Here is an 18,491-nt window from a genome sequence, read left to right as displayed (position 1 = left end):
ATAAAATATCACCAGTTTCAAACGTGCATTTCAATGATTTTTTGGCATATTTACAGAATGGCTCAGCCATCACCACAATCCAGTTTTGAAACATTTCCATCACTCCAAAGAGATCCCCATGTACATTTTGTAGTCACTTCCATTCTCACCTCCAGCCCCAGGCACCCACTAATCTACTTTCGGCCTCTATACTATTGCCTTTACTGGACAATTCATATAAACAGACTAATATATTATGTGGTCTTTTGTGTCTGGCTTCTTTTATGTAACATAAAGCTTTGAAAGTTTATCCATATTGTAGTGTGTGTCAGTACTTTATTGCTAAATACTATTCGGTTGTTTGCATTTACCACATTTTGCTTATGCATTTACTGGACAGTTTGGATTGTTTCCCTTTTCTGACTCTTAGGAATGATGATGCTATAAACACTAACATACAAATCTTTGCGTATCTGTATGTTTTCTTTTGAGATGGAGTCTCGTTTTGCCACCCTAGCCTGGAGTGCAGTGGTGTGATCTCTGTTCACTGTAACCTCCACCTCCCAGGTACAAACGATTCTCCTGCCTCAGCCTCCCAGGTAGCTGGGACTTAAAGTGCCCACCACCACGCCCGGCTATTTTTGTATTTTTAGTAGAGATGAACTTTCACTATGTTGGCCAGGCTGGTCTTGAACTCCTGACCTCAGGTTATCTGCCCACCTCGGCTTCCCAAAGTGCTGGGATTACAGGCATGAGGCACCGCGTCCGACGTTTCTATATGTTTTTATTTCTCTTGGATAGCTACTTAGTAGTAGAATTGCTGGGTCATATGATAAATGCATAGTTAACTTTCGAAGAACCTGTCAAACTGTTTTCCAAAGTAGATAAATCCTTTTACCTTACGTCTACCAATACATTCCTCAGTTAGATTTTAAAATTAAACAGTACAATTAAAAGAGAGGAGTAAATTTTATGATTAATTTTTGGCCTAGCCTCATATCAAACAGAAAGTAAAAGTTTAGTAAATATTTATTGTCAAGTGTTTACTCGTTTTTCCCTTCTATTTCCTAGGGAGAGAATCACAGTCTTGCACTGTGATGATCATAGCTTCCACACCTCTAGGGTGATCGCCTAATGACAATGTTCATCTCTAATGAAGTTTCGTCAGGGATTAGTTGTACCAGAAGGAGTAAATGATTTTCACATGCCATTGCAAATCAGTAACGTGAAATAGGCAAAGTGTGATGCACTTAGACATCGCAATGTCCTAATATAAACGTATCTGTTTCTCATAGGAGCCAAGAAGAAATGCAAGGGTGGATAAACAAAATTAATTGTGTGGCAGCTGTATTTTCTGCACCACCATTTCCAGCAGCAATCGGCTCTCAGAAGAAGTTTAGCCGCCCACTTTTGCCTGCCACTACGACAAAACTGTCTCAGGTAATCATCTTGATAGTGCTTTGACCTTGGGAAAAAGTACTTTGTAAAGTAATGTGATAAATACTTCTCTTTGGATAGTACTCCTTGTTTTGGGGGCAGATGAGAGACCTTGCCCTGTGATAGCATATTGTATAAATGGGGCAGAAATGCAGTACGCTGGGTTTTACACTTCGTGTGAGAAGCTGACGTAATTGAGTCTCAGTTAGTAGGACATATACTTTGATTTAGTTTCTAAAGTTTGTATTGGTTCATTATTAGCCATGCTTGATGTTTTGTTTGTTTTAACTACCAGCTCATAATCTGGCTTGGTAACACGCTTTTCTTTCATTCATTTATTAGCTCATTTTTATTGAGCATTTACCATATTCCAGGATGTGTTTAGTGCTAGGAATACAAAAGTATTTTCAGAAATCCACGGTTCATAGTACAATGGGAAAGGGCCTGCCCTACCCCTCAGAGCGGAGCTGAATGGATCATTTGGATTTTCCAAGCTAATAAAGATAAAGTGTACCAGAACCCTGCTCCAAGTGTGTTTACATAAGCCTCCTTCTGTTGTCAGATTAATCTTACTAAAAGCCATATTTTATCAAGTCCTTTTTCCCTTAAAATTCTTCTAAGGACACTGCCTACAAGCCAGGTTTGCTGATTTTCAATCTGTCTGCAGTACCCCCTTGCCATTGACTAGTTAAAGATTTTGGAAGCTACTTTTGATGCCTTTGTGAATTTCTCATTACATAGAGATAGTTTTATCTGACTATGATCGACTAAGTCTTGGTATTAACTAGCTCCCTACACATCTTTGATGTCATAAGATGTGTCCCATGGCAAGAGAGGGAGCGATTATCAATGATAATGCAGCGTGCTCTGGAGGTTCAAGGAAGGGACATTATCTAGCCTGGCCTTGGAGGTGAAGGAGGAAATGTGGTACCTCATGGGAAGCTTAAAGGATGAGAGGCAGTTAGGTGAGATGTGGGATGAGATAGGAGAATGAGCCAGCAGAGGAACGAAGGCCTAGAGAAGAGAGCACTGGATGGAGGAACCACACGCAAGTTTTTAACTGTGACATGAGCACAGTGTTGAGAATCAGCAAGAAATGTATCTCTGCAGAGGTCAGCAAAGGCCAAATCATGAAAGGCCTCGTTTGTCGTGTGTAGGATTTAGGATGCTTCAGTGGTTCCCAGCATCCTCAAAATAACAGCTTTAAGGCCGGGCACAGTGGCTCACGCCTGTAATCCCAGCACTTTGGGAGGCCGAGGTGGGCAGATCACCTGAGGTCAGGAGTTCGAGACCAGCTGGCCAGCATGGTGAAACCCTGTCTCTAGTAAAAATGCAAAAATTAGCCAGGCGTGGTGGTGGATGCCTGTAATCCCAGTGACTCAGAAGGCTGAGACAGGAGAACTGCTTGAACCCAGGAGGCGGAGGTTGTAGTGAGCGGAGATCACGCCACTGTACTCCAGCCTGGGCAACAGAGCAAGACTCCGTCTCAAAATAATAATAATAACTTTAAGCAGGAGAGTAATTTGATCACATTTTTGCTTTAAAAATTATTCTCATTACAACATGAGGAACTGTTAGAAGATGACACTGGTATAAACAGAAAGGCCCTTTTTAAAGGAATTTTCAGTAATCCAGAGGAGATATAACTAAGATAGCTGTAGAAGAAATGGATAGTAGTGGAAATGCTTGAGAGACCTTGAAAGTATGGAATGGACAGTTCTGGTGGCTCATGGAAGTAGAGGAAACAGGCTGTCATTGTGGCTTGGACAGCTGGGCACTGTGGTGTCTGACTTACTTCTGGAGCCTCACCTCGCTGTCTCTTGATTTCCCCTCTTGCTTCTTAGACTCCTTTCTTGGATCATTTTCTTCTTTCTCTCTCCAAATGCTGCAGTGACCAGAGCTCAGAAGCAGACTAAGGCACTTGATAAGCAATTTTCCAAAAAGTTACTTAGATTTAATACAAACAGGGAGAATGTTGTGCCAAGAAATGGGGGGAAAGGTCCAGTAAAATTTAGATTAAAAATATGTCATATTTAGTGGCTGGGAGGTCGTTCGGTGTCTTAGTCCATTTTGTGTTTCTATAAAGGAATACTAGAGCCTGGGTCATTTATAAAGAAGAGAAGTTTATTTGGCTTATGGTTCTGCAGGCTGTGCAAGAAACATGGTATCAGCATCTGCTTCTGGTAAGAATCTCAGGAAGCATCAAAAGGTGGTAGAAGGGGAAAGAGAAACAGATGTGTCACATGGAAAGAGAGAGAGGAAGGGAAAGTGCCAGGCTCTTTTTAACAACCCACTTTTACTTGCGCTGATAGGGCAAGAACTACCTTATTATCCTAAGGGTGGCATTAAGCCATTCATGAGGGAACTACCCCCATAACCCAAACACCTCTTACCAGGTCCCACCTCCAACATTGGGGATCAGATTTCAACATGAGATTCGGAGGGGACAAGCATCCAAACTATATCATTGGATAACCTTAGCAAGACCAGTTTTGGTGGAGTCATGCGAACAGAAACCACATTGGCCTTCTTTGATGGGGGAATGAATGGAAGGTAAAAAGGAAGTGGAGGAGGGGAATGTGCTCAGGTCTTGCCATAAGTATAAAAAACAGAAATCTAGTAGTAAGAAGGAGGAATCTGTGGTTTCAGGAAAGATTCTTCTGGTTTTTAATTCATAATTATCATTAAGATATATTGAATGCGGCCGGGCGCGGTGGCTCAAGCCTGTAATCCCAGCACTTTGGGAGGCCGAGGCGGGCGGATCACGAGGTCAGGAGATCGAGACCATCCTGGCTAACATGGTGAAACCCCGTCTCTACTAAAAATACAAAAAACTAGCCGGGCGTGGTGGCGGGCGCCTGTAGTCCCAGCTACTCGGAGGCTGAGGCAGGAGAATGGCCTGAACCTGGGAGGCGGAGCTTGCAGTGAGCCGAGATCGCGCCACTGCACTCCAGCCTGGGTGACACAGCGCGAGACTCCGTCTCAAAAAAAAAAAAAAAAAAAAAAAAAAAAAGATATATTGAATGCTTACATGTAAGCATTACTTTTACTGTACAGTTCATACAGGACACAATGGCATTTAATTTTTAAGGATAATAAGTACACTACGACTTTAAGAGAAAGGGAATACTTTTATTGATGACCAGAAGATATGTTGGTGGACGTCTCCATCTATCCAACTAAAATATGAAGTCTTAAAGCAAATGCATTTCTCTGCTTTAAATGTGGGTACTTAACATAAACAGCATACCACATAAAGCATATATCCTATAAAAGGTAAACCATATTACAGGACGTAAGGGGAGGGAAAAATTGAGCAACTAGACGCAAAAGAATACCTTCCAAAATTGAGTTTTGCTCTATTAATTTTACAATGGACTTTCCCATTGTTCTTTTTCAGTAGATTGGGTCTTTCTCACATTCAGTTCTATAAAAGATCCAGGGGAGAAGGTGAGTTGAGGGCTGTTAATAAGCATGTCATTCGTGGAAGATGTATGTAGCTTAGAGCAATATATGAGTGTTTCCTTGATTTTCACTCACTGTAATATCTACAGTTGTTTATACTTTAAAAAATGTACTGCTTTCCTATTTATCTAGGGACTGTATACTAGTAAGTGATATGCACATGAAAATGAATGTGTTCATCTCTTGGCGTGTTTTTACCAGAACAGGCAAGCAAACACATTTATCAGGGTAAGCACTCTTATTTCAAACAGATGACTTACCCTGGAACCAAAAATAGAATGCATAATTTTTTAAAACGTCTTCCTTCATTTTGGACATAAATCCAGAGAGATACCAAAAAATGCATATGTAGTATCATCAGAGTTCTGGATTGAAGATTTTAAATAAGAAACTATAACCAAAAAGAACTATCCTCCAGTATCATGTAAGACGAGGTAACCATATCATTTCAGAAATTTAACTTATTTGGAAAGAAATGAGATGATCCCCACCCCCCCCGATCCCTCCCGCCACCCCACTGAATTACATCACCCAGCACTTGCTTTGTGGGCCTCAGTTCTCCGTCCAGAAAAATGAGATGGTTCTAGAATGTTTTTAAGGATTTTTCTATCAACAGCTCTGTATTATTTCTTTGCCAAGTCATAATGATTGTTTCTAAAGAGAACATTTTTACCTTTGAGAAACACATATGTAAAATGAAGCGTGTATTTGGAGTAGCCCCTGAGGCTCTTGGGGATATCTACGCTGGGGTCATAGTGCGCCTCCAGCAAATCCTGGAACGTGTCTGGCTGCCCTTAGGCTTCCTCCAGTACCGCAAAGACTAGCTCCCATCCTTTAACCCAGGCGTGTTCGACCGCAGCAGCATTAACGTTTTGGTGTGGATAATTCTTTGTCGTGGGGGGCTGCCCTATTAATTGTAGGATGTTTAGCCATGTCCCCAGCTTCTACTCACTAGATACCAATAGGAACCCCCCAATTCTAACAACCAAAAATGTCTCCAGACATTGCCAAATACCTTCTGGGGTCAAAATCCAGCCCACTCCTGTTGAGAACCAATGCTTTAGCCAGTGGATCTGAAGCCATAAGACCAGCTACTTTTTTTTTTCCCCCATACCCCCACAACCTGGCTCTGACTCCCCTAAATGCCAGAACTTTTTGAGTAATTTTACTTTACAAATTACAGGTATAAAAACGTGAGTGCCTTGCTGGAAACGCTGATAAAGATAAACAGTGTTGGGAAAAAATTAGACATTCAATTAAAAGATTGTTTGGTGCTTTTGCAAGACAGAGTGTCACTCTGCCATTTGTGGGCTTTGCTTTAATTTGTTCTCGTCTTCTATGCAAAACACATTAGCCTTAATCATTGAAATTGATTATTGCCAGTGCAGCGTGGTACTTTCTGAACAACTCTGCTGTGTGGGAGGAGTCCCTTCTTTGTTTTTCATGACAGTGTTGCCGGAGCACATTTTTCTTCTGTTGGGGATGGAAAGACTAGCTTGAAAATACAAGTTTTGCTTCTCCTTCTGGTGTAGCACTCCACACACAGAACTGCATGGCTGGCCTTGTTCACAGTCTGCTCACGACCTCCCTTTCTGCCCACCAGAGAAGTCATTTCAAACTTCAGTGTGCACAACAGCTGTGTGAGGACTTGCATAAAATGCACATTTCCCAGCCCCACCAGGTCATTCAGGTCCAGGCTGGGGCCCAGGGACACATGTGTGTTTCTCTTCCACTCCAGGCCGGCAGGTGGCTCCACATCCCACTTTGACACTACACTGTAGGAACCTCTGCCTCCCCTAGGTCTTTCCTTGCTTCTTCAGAGAATGGTGCCCCAGGATGTCTTCATTTCCTGATATCTAGGCCTGTTTTCTTTGAATTCCAACCATTCTCATATAAATAAGTTTGAATCCATGGGTACTAAATACTCTTTTGGTCAGACTGGAGATGGACACTGATCAGAAGCGAAGCAGTCCTATGCTTGATTCTCACACTGAAGCAACCCCCACCCCTCCTTTTGTCCTGTGGTGTGACCACAAGGCAGTGGTGCTCAGAGTCAGGTGAGTGGAGCTGACCTTAGGGGCTGTGGGATTTCAGTGGTGGTCATTCTTGTAGTTACTTTCTTCACCGCACTCCCACCCACCCTTTTCCACACTTTCTGTCATAAAGTCCTGTCACTTCTACCTCCTAAATATCTTTCTTTTTTCTTTTTTTTTTTTTTTTTTTTTTTTTTTGAGACAAAGTCACTCTGTCACCCAGGCTGGGGTACAGTGGTGCTATCTTGGCTCACTGCAACCTCCACCTCCCAGGTTCAAGTGATTCTCCCGCCTCAGCCTCCCAAGTAGCTGGGATTACAGGCGTGCACCACCATGCCCGGCTAATGTGTGTATTTTTAGTGGAGCCAGGGTTTCATCATGTTGGCCAGGCTGGTCTTGACCTCCTGACCTCAGGTGATCCGCCTGCATCGGCCTCCAAAAGTGCTGGAATTACAGGCATGAGCCACCATGCCTGGCCAATATCTTTCATATTCCTCTCCTCCTCCTCCCAATACTAAATATTTCAGCAGATACCTTTTAATACGTGATACCTTTTTAAATAAAATAAACTGCATTTTCTACTGTCATTCCCAGTAGGAACTATTAGTAAGCCTTAACATTTTATAGTGCTGAGATTTAAAAAAATTAAAAGAAAACTTTAAATTTTTTCCCAGTGCCTAGGGATCTATTAAAATTTTTGAAAACTCATAAATGAGTTCAGCACAGTTAGACATGCAAGGGTGTTTTTATGGTATGTTAATTATATCTCAGTACTGATTTTAAAATTTTCCCCAGTGGGTCATTTTGCCTGCGCTACACTTTGGAATAATCTGACCCAGATGATTTCTATAACCACTTGTGATCTCTCTTCCACTAATATTATGTCCTTCTGATCCATCCTTTACGGTTCTGACTAAAATGTGATTCTAATTATGTCACTTACCCTTAACTGACTCATTTTTTCACATTCTAACTCTCTGATGTGGTCTTAATTGGTACCCACAGTTTTCCAGAATGGATAGATTTTTTAAAATTCATTTCTTAGAGTTCTGTATTTAATATATATTAAGTACCCAATAAAACAAGTAATTAAATCATGTGGAAGCTATTTTGCTTATACTCAGTAAACACTGTTTAAGGTCTAAAGCTGTGTTAAACATGAAATTATGAAACAGTCTTTTGGATTGAGCCTCCCTCAAACTGACTGAAAGACAGGTGTTCTGTCTTCTAAATTCTGTACCACTTCATTCTGAGAAGGTTCCAGTGTTTAGCGGTTTGACTTGTAAGTTGCCCTGGAGATCCCTAAATATATTATTACCCTCAAAATCATCTGTCTCCTTTAAGACAGCACAAAGGAAACAGTCTAAACCCTCCCCTCTGTACCTTCACTTAAAAAAAAAAAAATCTGTTTGTTCAGCTACTGTTTACCGAAGATCCTGTATAGCAGGTACTATGTTAGGTTTTGTGGGCATTATAAAAATAGGTGAGACAATGACCTTGGCCCTCAACTTCTGAGAGCTTAAGGTATTTATTAATGTTAGGCAGGTAATGTCTATAAACCAAAAGCTGCCATATACTGTCTCTCGGCTCAACACTTCACTGGATGCTGGAGGATTTAAGAGAAGGAAAAAAAGTGACCTTTTTTGCCTTTCTAAGAGTTTGTAATTGGTAAGGGAGATAAAAGTCACACACAGGTCAGGGTATATTTTGTGCTAAGCATATGAGATAGACATTTAAGTGCTGCAGTAATGCGGAAGAGGAAGAGATGGTGCAATCTGAAATAATGCAGGTTTGGTTTGGTTTGGTTTGGTTTTTCTTTTTCTTTTTCTTTTTCGTTATCTAGACAGAGTCTCACTCTGTCGCCCAGGCCAGAGTGCAGTTGCGTGATCTTGGCTCACTTCAACCTCTGCCTCCTGGGTTCAGGCAGTTCTCCTGCCTCAGCCTCCTGAGCAGCTGGAATTACAGGCTCATGCCACCACACCCAGTTAATTTTTGTATTTTTAGTGGAAACAGGGTTTTGCCATGTTGGCCAGGCTGGTCTCGAACTCCTGACCTTCAGTGATCTGCCGGCCTCAGCCTCCCAAAGTGCTGGGATTACAGGTGTGACTCACCAGGCCCAGCCTGTAACACAGGTTTTGAGTGGAATTTGGAGCAAGGCGAGTAATCCTTAGTCTAGCCTGCACGTTTGAGAGCTATAGCAGAGGAGACCAGGCAGCAGTGGAGTTCACCAAGAGCTCTGAAAAGCTGAGTTCAGGATTGATCTGTCAAGTAAGAGAATGTGCTGAAGCTATGTTGTTAGCAGCCCTTTGGATTTTAGAAGGCTGTTCCGAGGTGGCTTGATGATAGAAGTTGAGAGAATGTGGCTTCTGCCACTCTGTCCTTTTGTCTGAACTGGAGCAACTGCTGGAACTCTCTGGATCTCCATCTTCTCTAAGACAGAGAGGGTAGAAAGGACAGTGGCCAGGTTCTGTTCCACCTTAGAACATCGAGGATTCTGTATCCCACAGCTTGACGGAAAAGACTGGTGGCAGCCACTGTGGCTGTTCGCTCTTCTTACTCCCAGCACCTAGCACGGTGCTTGCTGTAGTGGGCGCTCGGTGAGGTTCACGGATGGTAAATGGATAAAGGTGTTCTCTGTTCCCCAGTTCCTTCTGCCTTCTCTCTCATTCTTCCTCCTTTCCCTCTTAGAGCCATCTGCATTTCTATTTTACTGTTTCCTTTAAGTTTTCACAGCTGTTCTCTCATCCTTCTCCCCATGATAAGTACTATGTAAGTCTTATACTTGGTATAAAAAGATAAAAAACTGATTTCTGGCCCTTGATCGTGGGCTTTGCATCAGGGGAGAAGGACTGTAACTCCAGGTCAGCCCTTGACTCACACTGCAAGGTCTTCAACAGCCAAGTTGCCTGTTCCCATTGCCTCATCAGTTAAACAATACTGTCTTCATAGAGATGAAATTAGAGCTTAATATTTTAAAGGAAATTACGAAGTTTTTCTCACAACCCAAGTACTGTATAAATAGGAAAAAATGAAATACTTTTTAACAATTGTAATTGACCATATCATAATTATATGTATTTCCAGGTGTTTTGCTATATCACTTTTTTATGGTAAGAACAGTTAAATTCTACTCTTTGAGCAAGTTTGAAATACACAGTGCATTAGTATTAACTCTAGCCACCATGATACACAATAGAACTTACTCCTCCTGTCTGACGTTTTTCGTCCTTTGACCAGCATCTCCCAAGTCTTTCGCCCCCAGCCTCTGGTAACCACCATTCTCCTTATTTCTATGAGTTCGATTGTTTTAGATTCTATGTATGAGATCATCCACTATCTGTCTTTCTGTGCCTGACTGACTTCACTTAGCAAAATGTCATCCAGGTTTGTCCATGTTGTCGCAAATGACAGAATTTCCTCTTTTTTAAGGCTGAATAAGTAATATTCCATTATGTATATATACCACATTTTCCTTATCCATTTGTCAAAGGACACTTAGATCTCTTCTAGATCTTAGCTGTTGTGAATAATGCTGCAGCCAAGAGCTGTTCCCTCTTCTTGAAGAAGATACAGCATGGTCTCACCATGAGAATGCCACATCTTTTTGAGATACTGATTTCATTTCTTTGGCTACATACTCAGAAGTGGGACTGCTAGATTATTTGGTAATTCCATTTTTAGTTTTTTGAGGAGCTTTCATACAGTTTTCCAAATTTTCCTCACAGCATTTGTGAGAACAAATGTTGTATCCTCACATGACAGAAGACAGAGGAGCAAAACAGGGCCTGACCTAGATCCCTCCAGCACTTTGATTAAGACACTAATCCCTTCATGAGGGACTCAATCACTTTCTAAAATGCACCATCTCTTACTACTACACAATGCGGATTAAGTTTCAATGTGAAGTTTGAAGGGGATACAATGAAACCGTAGCAAGGTCCTTTGCCCATTTTTTAATCACTCTGTTTTCTTGCTATTGTGTTGTTTGAGTTCCTTATATACTTTGGGTATTAGCCCCTAATCTGAGTAAATGAAATCCTAAGTGACTTCAAAAACTTGCCTTTTAGATAAAATGTTATTGTGTATATTATGAAAGGTCTTAACTTGCCTTTTAGATAAAATGTTATTGTGTATATTATGAAAGATTTAATGATTTAAATCTATTGACATATAACCACAACAACAACTTTTCTTGTATCTAGTAGTTTCAATTTAATTTTTTTCTAATTGTCACTTCCTAGCTTAAAACAATTTTATGAGTTCTATTTTCTATCTCCTTGCCTTTTCTTTGTCAGATATAATATTTTTCTGCCATCTCTGAAATCTCTTTTGCTAGTATTGTCTTATAAAAACAGTATGTATGCATCCCTAAAGAATTGTAAAAGCAAAGACAAAAGCGGGGGAGGGAAGCAAATTCCTACTTTGTCTTTCTTCATCATGTCTATGACAAATGTAATTGTCCTGAGTCTGAGAATGTGATAGCTCCATGGCTGCATCCTCTGTCTCCCTTTGTTTTTTACCGTGTGTGTGTGTGTGTGTGTGTGTGTGTGTGTGTGTGTGTGTGTGTAAAATCTGTATCTTCCTTACCATGGGATTCTAGCACTGGAATAATTTGCATGGTCAAGCTATGTCCATAAGAGCCACTTGGCATTTTTATTTCACTGTTCAAAATGGACAGATTTAAGGAAATGTGATTTTAAAATGCTTTGAGTTTACTTTATTGACTCCCGCCCTGTGAAGGCAGTGAAATAGTCATGAAGCATTTCTCATTGAACATCAGCACTTCTTCGATTAGTTCCTTCATAAAAATATAGCCTCAATGACTAGCCCTTTATGCTACTGTAGAAACAAGCTTATGAGACATAACTTGGTAACAATGACCAAACCCGGGCAAGTCCTGGTATGGGGAGGAAAGTGAAAAACATAAGGTGTTGTGCGTATTGTCACTCTGGCCTGTATTCCTCATTAAAATAAGTAGAAATTGGGATTTATTCCACAGAAAAAGAGGCATTTGCATATTCAAGATTGGAAAGCCTAAATCTAAAGCTTTTAGAAGTAGCAAACATCTAAAAGCATATCTGCATAGATCCAAAGTAAAAAAAAATAGAAGTTTGTAAATTCTTTTACCAAATTACCTAAAATCTTATTTTTTAAAAAATAAACTGGATTTTATTATTGGATTCTAATTATTTCTTAACCAAAAATATAAAGAGTTTGGGTTCTTAACATACTGTTGTACTGATACGAATCTATTTTTTCAAAGGCAAACGACCCAATAGGAAAATGGGTCTGGTAATTGACAGAAGAGGAAATCCAGTAAACCTGTGAACAAAACCTCATCCTCGCTCATATTCAGAGAAATGTAAATTCAAATCATGGTGGCTTATTTCTTACCTATGAAATTAGCAAAAATTTACAAGTATAATAACATCACATTTTGACAAGGATGTAAAACAAAGAGAAATTTCAGACCTGCTGTGGAAATGTAAACAGATAAAAACACTTTAGAAAACAGTCATCTTAAAGATGTGCATATTCGAAGACCCAGAACTGCCAACTCTTGGTGACACACTATAGAAAAACCCTTGTTCAGATTCCCTAGGAGACATGTGTAAGAATGTCTGTTGCAACATCATTTATAACAGGGAAAAAAATAATCCCAAAACAGGAAACCTGAAAACAAACTAAATATCCTTAAACAAAATTGTAATGTGTCCTGCAATGGGGTACTACACAATGATTAAAAGACAGAAACTAGAGCATACATGTAGATAAATCTTAAAAACATGTTCTGTGAAAAAAAAGTTTAAAAAGAAAGCCTTTCATTAGTTTTTATATAAAGTGTAAAACCTAGAGAATATACTTCTGGTTTTGTTTTGTTTTGTTTTTTTGACATGGAGTCTTGCTCTGTCACCCAGGCTGGAGTGCAGTGGCGCGATCTTGGCTCACTGCAACCTCCACCTCCCAGGTTCAAGTGATTCTCCTGCCTCAACCTCCTGAGTAGGTGGGATTACAGGCATGTGCTACCACGCCCGGCTAATTTTTGTATTTTTAGTAGAGACGGGGTTTCACCATGTTAGTGAGGCTGATCTCGAACTCCTGACCTTGTGATTCACCTGCCTCAGCCTCCCAAAGTACTGGGATTACAGGCGTGAGTCACTGAGCACCCGGCTACACTTCTGCATTTTTATGGTTACATACCTTTGTATATGAATAACAGTGAAAAGGAATGAGATGAGCACGTACATGTGCAGAGAATTTCAATTTATTTATATTTTATTTCTTAAATTTTTCTTAAATTCCTATGTTAGATACATGTTTCTTACATATCATTCAATATGACTTAATATATAACTGAAATTTTTTTAGAAAAGAAGAAAAATACATCATGCTTTTATTTTTTGAAGTGGTCTAGTCACTAAATAGCATTTGTTAGGAAGTCTATTAGGTAATTTACATATTGCAGTAAATACACAGAGGAAAACAACTTTGAAAGAAATAAAAACTTTCGATATAGTTTGTCTTAGCTCAGGCTACCATAACAAAATACTATAGATTGGGTGACTTCAATAGCAGACATCTATTTTCTCACAGTTCTGGAGACTGGAAATCCAAGATCAAGGTGCCAGCAGAGTTGATGTCTAGTGAGGGCTCTCCCCTAGGGCTGTGGATGGCCACCATGGCCTTCCCTTGGTACTTGCATACAGTGTCTCCTCTTATAAGGGCACTAATCCTATTGGATATATGCCCCACTCTTATGACCTCATTTAACCATTATTACTTATTTAGGAATCCCATTTTCAAGTACAGCTACACTGAAAGTTAATTTTGAGTGGACATATTCAATCCATAACATAGTTTACAGTCCCTTTGGGTGAAAGTAATAGCTGAGTAAGAAGTTGTAAATAAAAGCTACCGGAAGCATTTTTGACCTTCAGCATTATCAGTACACAAATAATAGGTTTGGAGATGTAGACTCCTTTCTAAAATCTCAAAATAGGTTTCTTTTCTCCTTCTTCCTTTTCTGGGACTTCTTGGAGTGTTTCATTTTGTTTTGTTATAGCTGACGTTTAGAAATGAATCTTGTCATTTTTAGATCACTCCACGTGTTCATGCCACCTTTCTTGTTCATTTTTCCATTCGTGTAGTCTGCTTTTTACTTGTCATTGTTTTCTTCTATTTTGATGGTTTTTGACTTGGAGTTTGTTTTTGTTGTTTGGCTTTTAATTATTACAAAAGTCCCTAAGATATTATATGTGACACTCATAATTTCTGGACATCTTTTTTTTAATTTACGATAATGTTATATAATCTTAATATAGTGTCCATAGTTATCCATTTTCTGGTTTTATAAAAAATTATTCCCCTCATTCTACAAGATTTTTGTATTCTGCAATTATGTTGGTGTTATATGAAATACATTTATCACCTAATTTAATCAGATCTGTTTCATTTGCCTTCACCCATTTGTCTTATTGTACGTGTGAAATTTGGATAATTTGCATGTGAAACTAGAACAGTAAAGAGTCATACATTTTCAAGAATGCAAGAGAATTCCAAGAATGTTTTTAAAATGCTGGCAGAAGGTTTGGCAACATATCTTTTTAGGTAGCCTATTGCTAAGGTACCCTTAGAATGGAAGTCCTTTGACGCAGGATCAACCATATTGCATTGGTACATGGTACCTATAATAATGCTATCAAGGCAATAATTGCTAAGTAGGTAGATACATTTTAATTGATTTGCTGCTTTGAGTCAATAAAGTTGAAGGAACTAAGAACTCTCCTGCTTTGGAGAGAAGCAAGATAGCTGCATTTTTTAGAATACCATCTGATAAGCTTCAGAGAAGAAATATTTCTTCATAGCTCTGCTTCTTTCAAAAAGGAAAAAAAAAAACTATGCACATATACAGTTCATTCATTGTGATGAATGGGAAAGCTGGCAGCATTGCTGAGTGGGCATGAAAAGGGGAAGCCAAGGTGTGCAGGTTCCATGCTAGGTGCCTAACTGTTCAGCTGGTGACATACCTGTCGAGGTATCTCTTAAGGCCTCGTCCCAACTCAGGGGCAGTTACACCTGATAAAGAGCTCTGAAGCCATTTGGTTTTATGACAAGGGACCTAGTTAAAGAGGTTGGCCTTGATTGCCATCCTGGGAAGGAATATAGGAAATATGTGGACACTGGCGGGAGAAAGCTGGAAGGATGTGGCAGCAGAGGCACATTGGGTTGTTTTAGTGAGTTAAAGTCATTCAGCACAAGGGATTTTTTGTAAATATGCTGTGCGTTGTTACTGACTTGCTTTTTTGAACACTAAATGGCATCACGATTTCCTGCAGGAGGAGCAACTGAAGTCACATGAAAGTAAGCTGAAGCAGATCACCACCGAGCTGGCCGAGCACCGCTCATATCCCCCCGACAAGAAGGTCAAAGCCAAGGATGTCGATGAGTACAAACTGAAAGACCACTATCTGGAGTTTGAGGTTTGTTGCACCTAAATGTTAGTAAATGCTGATTTCTGAGTTATCTTAGGATCTGTCCGTGAGGCGGTGTCTTTCTTTGCAGTTACTGTCACCGAGAGAGGCGTGCCTTGCCCCTGGCTCTAATTTGGGAGCTCCTGGCAAGGTCAAAGTGGTCCTTCTTGTTTGTGATTCTGTTTAACTGCCAAACAAACATCAAAGAGTAACTGCCAGTTTATACACTTAAAAGCAAATAGCCTGCCTGGTGGGAATAGTGTGCGCCCGCTGTGAGGGGAAGAAAAAGCACAGTAGAGGGACATGCCAGGGTAGACAGCTGCTTTCTGTGTCCCTGTGTCTCTTCCGGCAGAATCGGAGTCAAAAAAAGCACAAGGGAGGAAATGAGCCACAGAGGGATGTGAGGCATCAGCTTTTCCCTGCACATTCTTGCTGTTCGGCAACAACATGCATTTTTCTTCTTGCCACCCACTGCCCTTCAGAAGGGGGCTGATAAATTAAGTTGTGGCACATCCAGCTATACAGTGAGTGTGCTTATTAAAAAGAATGGTAAGGATCCATATGCTCTGGCCTAGAAAAGTGTAAAATTTAAACACACATTGAAAACAATGTATTTCCAAATATTTCCGTGGCTCACTTTTCTTCCAAATTAATATCAGGGTTAGACTGCCGTAGCCTCTACCTTCAGACATTTAAAGTGTTTTTTTAAAAAAGTGGGTAGCATGCAATACAAAATCAAAAGAATTAATTATTTTGACTAATTTGACCTTTTTTGGGTTTTTTTTTTCTGTTGAGTGTGCTGAATCTGCCGTTAGCCGTTCTTGTTCACTGTAGCTCTGATCCCTTTTACTTCTCATCATTCCTCTCCTTTGTTTTCATCTTACCATCTGATTTCCTCCTCAGCCTTGAAATTTAAAATCTGCTAAGTGTCCACATCCTAGCGATCAGTCTTTGCGGCGTCTCACACCTGTCCCTTCCTTGCGTTGCTTTATAACTACTTCCTCTGCTGAGCCCTGGCTTTCTCCTCTCTCACTCTGCCCTCCTTTCTTCAGTTCATCCTAAATCCTTTGGCCAGTTGTTTTTCTGAGGTTCAACCCAGATGACTGCATTCCTCTGCTCAACAGCTGCCTGCGGCTTCCCCCATTCCCCTCCCCCATTACCTCCTGAAGAAAGTCTCAGTTCTTTCATAGGAGAGGATTTGGCGTCTCCACATTTCCACGACCTCCGTCTTTCCCACACCGGCCTCCCTACGTTAGTCACATTTCTACCCACTCTCCCCAAACACACCTTTATACCTTTGTTCACTTACTTTCTTCTGCCTCGGATGCTCTTCCTATCATCTTCATTTCTGAAAGTCCTGTTCGTCTTTTGAGGTACAGTCCAAATTCCTCCTGTGAAAATCCTGATCTAGATATACTAGCTGGGATTCATCTGTTATAGTACTTGCCACAATTTGTTTCAGCTGAGGTTGTTTTCACCTGTCTTTGTACCTGTAGTGGATTCCATAATACCTCCCCCTACCCAAAACTATGATCCTGAGTTCCTTTCCAGCCCTTGCTCTATGTGTGCTTGCTGAGTTGGATACAGTTTCGTAGAAGCCTTAAAAAGTCTCTGAGTTATAATATTTCTGTTATCAAGTGTAGCATTTGATTCAAAAAATGGCACTTCCACTACAGATCCATGTACTAGTTTTCTTCATGGTCAAGCAGATCCTTGCTCTGGGCAGAGAACTATACTAAGAGAAATATTTATTTTGGTAAAGGTAAAAGTTTCTTAGCAAAAACTGTACAAGTCTTACCACCAGAAGACTTGAAAAATTTTAAAAAATAAATAAATGAAGAAACCAACAACAAAAAGCTAGGCAGCTCATCTTTCCCCAGGCTTGTTCATTCTTGGGAAATGGGGGTTCTCAAAAAGCCATTATTATTCTTCACACTTCTGGAGTGGCTTTAGCCATAGGCCCTTTTTGTTTCACACACTCTAATTAAATTTTCCAACACCTCAGTCCCTGCTTCCAGCACTCAGCACCTCACTGGAGCCCTTGATGCCAAAGGGGGAAGAGCATGTCCCCAGGAGGTGGGGGGTGGCTGCAAGGCCATGGAAAGGTTGCCATAGCTAGGAGCCCTCCCTACTTTTGAGTCTACAGCACTCCTCTTTTCTGAAAATGTAACCCACCAAGAGCCAGCATTTTCAATCCCTGACGTGAAGTTAGACCAGGCTTTGCAGGGATTAAGTCTTGCTTTCATCAAATCGTCACCTCAGCAAGCCTGCAGACTGCATTCCAGGACTCCTTAAAATCAGAGCCATATGCTAATATATCAGGCAGGTTGGCTTGTCTGTCAAGCTCCTTCACCTGTGTCTCTCAGAAAGGCGCAAGGGTACCTGACTTGGTACAGCTGATATGTATGTCATGAAATAGGGAAAATTTCAGCTATCAACTAAAAAGGGTTTTGTAAAAGTAGTGCTTTTTAAAAAGTGAACAATTGTTTTTCAGTAATTTAAATTAACATTGAAGTCATATATCAGATAGAGTCCACTTTGCTATCATTGCAGCCACCAGAATTTGTCTCTTGTGAGTGCTTGCAGAGAGTCTTTGCACAGCATCCTTTGCTTCATAAGCAGTATTCCCTGAATAGGCGATATGAGAGTTATTGACCATTTTTCCCAGCTTCTAGAACACTGACTAATTGATGCACATTTGTTGACAACATGCATGAACTTTTATTATTGTATATAAAAGATAGCATCAGAGGAAGTAATTCTCTGAGAAACCTTAGTATTCATTATTTTAACAGGACCAGAAGCTCCCATGAACACAAACCTGGTGTGTGTTCTCACCCAGGTGAGAGCAGACAGCAGTGTGTGCAGTTCAGTGGGAGCCCACAGATGGGCAGTGACAGGAAGAGGGACTTTAATCACCAGGGAAGATCACAGGCATGAATGGGTGCTCTCACCTCCTCCTATGTTGGGTCCTCCTCAGGGCCTCCCTTGGTTTCAAAGCAATTCTTAACAATTTTCACAAGTCTTCGTGTGGAAAAAACACTTTTATTGTGGCAGAATATTAAGCTGTTAGTAATAACACCAGGAGTGTTCCTAATTTATGCAT

At 40.5% G+C, this 18,491-nt stretch overlaps 1 protein-coding gene across 6 annotated transcripts in view; it reads left to right on the top strand.

Moving 5' to 3' along the window:
• Nucleotides 1–18,491, top strand: part of PSD3 (pleckstrin and Sec7 domain containing 3) — a 704,060-nt gene that overhangs the window by 659,331 nt on the left and 26,238 nt on the right. For all 6 annotated transcript variants that reach the window (XM_017961820.3, XM_021942810.2, XM_021942812.2 and 3 more), the window contains 2 exons: nucleotides 1,275–1,419; nucleotides 15,251–15,394. In XM_017961820.3, coding sequence (XP_017817309.3) covers nucleotides 1,275–1,419; nucleotides 15,251–15,394 — 289 coding nt within the window. The remainder of the gene's footprint in view (nucleotides 1–1,274; nucleotides 1,420–15,250; nucleotides 15,395–18,491) is intronic.

The sequence above is a fragment of the Papio anubis genome, chromosome 8 (assembly GCF_008728515.1).
Source record: "Papio anubis isolate 15944 chromosome 8, Panubis1.0, whole genome shotgun sequence".
Classification (NCBI taxonomy): domain Eukaryota; kingdom Metazoa; phylum Chordata; class Mammalia; order Primates; family Cercopithecidae; genus Papio; species Papio anubis.
Note: the sequence above shows the minus strand (reverse complement) of the source record. Positions and strands in the feature narration are given on the sequence as shown.